A 6,000-nucleotide genomic window follows, 5' to 3' on the forward strand; every position below is an offset into this window, starting at 1 on the left:
ACACAAAGACCAATGACCTGTAGCTCAATCAGTCCTGGAGAGAAAATTTTATATATATTGCAAACTTCATTAGTGTACACTTTTTATGCCCATATTCAGCAGATGTACAGTAAATCACTGTTATAGTTTAACCCATATGGATGTCCGGTTTTTGATCACATAATCCAGAAAACTTCATGATTCCACACTTTTGCCAGTTTACTAAATGCTGCAGCTTAAATAATTTATCTAAGCCATAGAAGTAAGCCTGCATGTTCTTCCACAAAATATTTAGCCACTCCTGATGCCTTATTTTTTCCTTCGATTATATTGGACACATGTTCAGCTTTTAATCTGTTTAGCCACATAGAGTACATGCCTGTGAACAAACGGGAAGGTCTTGTTTTAACTGATAAGTAAGTTACACCAAGGTGTAGACAAATACCTGTGAACAATCAGGGGACTTTTAGGGTTCACTTGGTGCAAACCAAGTGTTAAACTCAAAGTTTTGGACATAAGATATCCAACCATGGGGAGCCAACAAACCAAAGGACAAGGATCTCAGGATCCTATTATAGCTAAAGTAGAGGTATGGTAGCTGAGAGTGCTGAGGATGAGAAAGGCTCTAGAAGAGGAAGAACAGTGGTGGCCCAGAGTGATGGAGGAGAAGGATGGTGCACGGGTGATAGATTGGGAAATAACAGGAATTTAGGGCTTCCTAAAGGGAGATGCAATCTGACATTGCAAAAAAAAAAAAAAAGAGTCCTGAGAACAGATCATGTAAAGATGAGCTTGATGATGTATGGACTGTGGCACAGTGATGATGACCTGATGGTAATCGACCCTCTTCTTATGCAAGTACTCCTCAATTGATTTACTGTATACCCCATGTTACGGTTGCCTCAGGCTGGCTGAGGGTTAGACCGCTTAGATGTCCTTGTCCCCGGATTCTAGAGAGCGCTGTTAGGTTCCTTTTAGCAGTCATCCATGCTCCTGTAAGTGTAAATGAAATCCAGAGAGCTCTTACAAGGGCTAGTGATTAGTGATGCTCTACAAAACGAGTCAAAGCACGAATTGAGGGTAAGAAGCAGAATCTCTCTTTACTGAGGGCTACCCGCCCATATTTATGCAGGTCCCCATCTGGTGGACACTCCCCTAGGGGGACCAGATGGAGGAATGTGACACAGGACAGATAAACAACAATTCAGGACACACAGACACAATACATCCCCACAATGCATCCTGGTTTCCTCCTCTCTGCCCCGGAGACAACCGAGGAGTAATTCAATTATCTCTCAGGACAAAGGGAGATCACCACCATACACGTGGGGACAACAGGACAGAAATCACTACTCAAACATACAATGTCACAACCATTACAGTAAACATAGACATGTAACACATCCCCAGATAGCTACGGTCTGAGTGCATATTATTATTATTAGGTAAATGGCACTACACGAATACAGTAGAAACGCCATGGAGCCAAAGTCTTTACCTTCACATAGTCTTTCGTTATCCAAATGGGCTCCATGGCATAGCAATCTGGGGTATCACTGTTCAAATCGGGCAAGTACCAAATGACCCGGCTTTCATGTATTAAATAACCGAAATACATTGTTGCAATAAAGTATCAGCCAGAGTGTAACTGTAACACCCCAGTTCACCCCATCTGCGAATGCTTAATATTTGAAAACTTACAGCCAGAATTCATGTTGTGAATAATCCACCAAAATATTCAGAGACTCAGGCGCTTCTCTGGTCATCAGACCCATACATTTTGGCCTTAGGGAACCTAAGAATCAAATATTGGTTCCAATTCTACATATTTCTTCAGCATGTTTGTTGTCCCCAGCCCAGATTAGTAAAGTCATGATGGGAAATCCGCTGGTCATATCATCTCTCTACGAGACAGTGATGAGCGGCAGTAGTCATATTCGAATTTGCGATATTTCACGAATATTTTGTAGAATATTCGGCGAACATTTGCAAATTCAAATATTTGTTATATTCTACGATTTTTTTACTCGAAAAATCGACAAGGTAATGATAGCGTAGTATGTGAATTTTCGTAATGTGAATTTTCGTAATGCAAATTTTTATCGCAAATTTTTCAATTGCCGAGCAAAAACATGATTCCTCCTTGCTTCTTGCTTGTGGGCCAATAAATCATAGCACTATATTGAATATTTTTTTTTTCGAATATTCGTAATATTCTAAAACAAGAATATATAGCAATACAGCCAATATTAGAAAAAAAACGAATGTAGAGCAATTTAGCTAATATAGTACTATAATCTTTTTTTCAATAGTTGAAATTTTTTTCCAATCTGAACTTCAGATGAGAAAAAAATTACAACTATTAGACAAAGAAGATTATAGCACTATATTAGCTAAATTTCTCTACATTCGTTTTTTTTGAATATTCGCTATATTGCTATATATTCTTGTTTTAGAATATTACGAATATTCGAAAAAACTAATATATTCGATATAGTGCTATATATTAGTTTTTTTGAATATTCATAATTTTTCCCATTTAAAGTCATGATTCCTCCCTGCTTATTGCTTGTGGGCCAATGAGTCATTGGCCCACAAGCAAGAAGCAGGGAGGAATCATGTTTTTACTCGGCAATTGAAAAATTCGCAATCAAAATTCACATTATGAAAAATCGCAATAAAAAAATCTCGAATATTCTAAATTACGAATATACAGTACAGACCAAAAGTTTGGACACACCTTCTCATTCAAAGAGTTTTCTTTATTTTTATGACTATGAAAATTGGAGATTCACACTGAAGGCATCAAAACTATGAATAAACACATGTGGAATTATATAGCCACCTTTTGCTTTAATTACTGCTTTGCACACTCTTGGCATTCTCTTGATGAGCTTCAAGAGGTAGACCCCTGAAATGGTTTTCACTTCACAGGTGTGCCCTGTCAGGTTTAATAAGTGGGATTTCTTGCCTTATAAATCGGGTTGGGACCATCAGTTGCGTTGAGGAGAAGTCAGGTGGATACACAGCTGATAGTCCTACTGAATAGACTGTTAGAATTTGTATTATGGCAAGAAAAAAGGAGCTAAGTAAAGAAAAATTAGTGGCCAGTATTACTTTAAGAAATTAAGGTCAGTCAGTCAGCCGAAAAATTGGGAAAACTTTGAAAGTAAGGGCTATTTGACCATGAAGGAGAGTGATGGGGTGCTGCGCCAGATGACCTGGCCTCCACAGTCACCGGACCTGAACCCAATCGAGATGGTTTGGGGTGAGCTGGACCACAGAGTGAAGGCAAAAGGGCCAACAAGTGCTAAGCATCTCTGGGAACTCCTTCAAGACTGTTGGAAGACCATTTCAGGGGACTACCTCTTGAAGCTCATCAAAAGAATGCCAAGAGTGTGCAAATCAGTAATCAAAGCAAAAGGTGGCTACTTTGAAGAACCTAGAATATGACATATTTTCAGTTGTTTCACACTTGTTTGTTATGTATATAATTCCACATGTGTTAATTCATAGTTTTGATGCCTTCATAGTCATGAAAATAAAGAAAACTCTTTGAATGAGAAGGTGTGTCCAAACTTTTGGTCTGTACTGTATATATATGGAATAGTTGATATATAATATGTACTCAGTACAGAGCCAGAGTGGGAGCTTAAATTAGCCCTGGAAAGAACTAAACGTGGCCCCATGTTGTTGGTGGGTCCAAATTGACAGAAGGCGGTACAACATGAATAGGCAGGGACAACAGAAGTAGGCAGGGGCAGCAATGCCATATTTCTGCACAAAATACCACCCCAGCAGAGCCAAATACCACAGCGTAGCCCAAAATACAGCCACCCCAGCACTGCAGTTTAATTCAGGAAGGTACCTGATGCTCCTACATTAATTAATGCTGAGAGCATCAGATCATTATGTATCTCTCTAGTGGCCATGCAGAAGGTTCAGGTGGCCCCATTGGACATTGGCCCCCCGGGAAATTTCCCTGTAAGGTCTATGGCCAGTACGCCCCTGACACAGTATTATGTAGTATGTTGATGATCTGCTCCTCTGCTATCCCTTTATGAAATAATGCTGGATAAAGCAACTACCGGTATGTGCCTTTCTGGACCATGTGGGCTGTAGTAGCAGCAGAATATATAGACAAGGTGACTGACATAGTCCTGGACCACCCACTGGCAATCCAATCCTTGTGTGGGCCTGAATGAAACATCTCTCATCTGCCAGGTTGGCAATCTATAAAGTAGCGCTGCTAGCGCTGTCAAACAGTGGACTGTTCTGAACCCAGCGGTCCAAAATAGGGCAGATGAATGGAATGAGTAGGACTGATGTCACCTAAATTTTTTCAGTTTGATAACTCAGATGTTCATCATAATTGTTTTGAATTGAAAAAAACTGAAGTGCATTGGTTTGAGAATATCGTTGGAACTTCAATCCCTAATGCAGATATTGAGTTGTTTGTAAATTAATCCTGTATTAGCATGAAGGAAGTCCACACACTGAGTATGCAGTCATTACCCTGGAAGAAGTAAGTGCACATAAACTACTCCCATCCTCCTGGAAGGACAGCGATGCCAAGCTTCAACCAAGCAGCCACTTCATTTTAATTTAATTTTTTCATAACTTCTGTTATTATCTATATCTAAGGAATGTGTTAAAAAAGTACCGGTTCATTTCAGATGTCCTGGCACTATGGCCAGTTATGTACCTATTCCTTCCAAGTTCTATACTTCTTTTGACACAATAACAGTTGGATGTACAATGATAAGAACTGCACAGATATTCCTGTGACTTTACAATAGACTTCAGAACTAGTTTAAAACTGTCTACAGATTACGTTTCCTTCCTTCTCAGGTCGTTGCAATTAACTTACGTTTTAGTCCAGGAGTGCTCATAGGAGCTCATTGAAGAACGGTCCTAACAATAGACTTGTGGCTTTTGTCAAACTGAGTAACTCCAATGAACATAAACATATATTGTGTTAATCTCACCGTATCCCTTGCTGAAGGCGTGCATGGCTGGGATATTTGGTCGTCCATTGAAAAAATCGTCATAATCTACAAGGGCTTCTTTCACCGTCTCATAACCATACAAAACGATCACAGGTTCTGACATTTTCCAGATGGTGAAAACTGTGCCGTATTCCTGGCTGAGCTGATGGAGAGAACACATAAATGAGGAAAAATATTATTATTAAAAAAAAAGGTGGCTCTACTCTCTATTGAGAGGGATATGGTGCTCTTATCGTGACAACGCTCCTAGTCACTATAAAAAAATTGTATTATAAAAATACGTTGAGTGCCTATCTATTTTTATAAATGAGGAAAATGCCACTGAGAATGAGCTACTTCACCCATCCAAGGTAGATAAAATAGGAAATAGGTAGGACCTCTTCATCAATATCTATACTGACTGTGGTGACATCACTGTAATTTATTCAGAACTAGCAGAAATAAGTGGTTCACTTCAATTAGATTATACACCTCCCGAAACATTACTTGTCCCACATGAAGAGGACATCAGAAGAGAATCACCAGCACAGGCATATGCAACGTCCCACTAAGGGCCAGGCCTGGGGTATCCCTTGCCCCTTGGGAGGTTTCTATAAAATATGTCCCTCTCATAGAGCAAGCAAACCAGACGCCAGCTGCGGTTAAGCAGCGGAAGCACAAGGCTCCCTTTGTAGATGGTAATGTTGATACCCTGAGGTAGGATTGCCAGAGTGGTGCAGGGTGGCCTACAGTCTCTGTAGATGTTGTATACACATGTCACGGTGTTCCTACCTGGATATCCGTGGATCCCAGACGTGATGTGGTCCGAAGCAGTGCAAAAGGGGTAGGTAAACTTGGATGATGAACAAGTGGAATAAATGGAGGCCAGACTTTGTAGTAACATTGAACAGTTACTTTTACTTGGCATAAATTTGTAATCCAAACAGCTTCCAAACAATATTTTGGTCATCAGCAGGTATTGGCAGGACTTTGGCAGGCAAATACTTATCTGCAACAATCCTAGCTCTGCTAT

The 6,000-nt window shown here is 40.0% G+C and overlaps 1 protein-coding gene across 1 annotated transcript in view; it reads right to left on the minus strand.

The window, feature by feature from the left end:
- LOC121002846 (cytochrome P450 2C29-like) overlaps positions 1 to 5,132 on the minus strand; it is a 205,873-nt gene extending 200,741 nt beyond the window's left edge. The window contains exon 1 of the mRNA XM_040434456.1: positions 4,968 to 5,132. Within this exon, the coding sequence (XP_040290390.1) occupies positions 4,968 to 5,091 (124 nt within the window). The 5' untranslated portion in view covers positions 5,092 to 5,132. The remainder of the gene's footprint in view (positions 1 to 4,967) is intronic.
- Positions 5,133 to 6,000: the final 868 nt, after the last annotated feature.

Source organism: Bufo bufo, chromosome 5, assembly GCF_905171765.1.
Source record: "Bufo bufo chromosome 5, aBufBuf1.1, whole genome shotgun sequence".
NCBI classification, from domain to species: domain Eukaryota; kingdom Metazoa; phylum Chordata; class Amphibia; order Anura; family Bufonidae; genus Bufo; species Bufo bufo.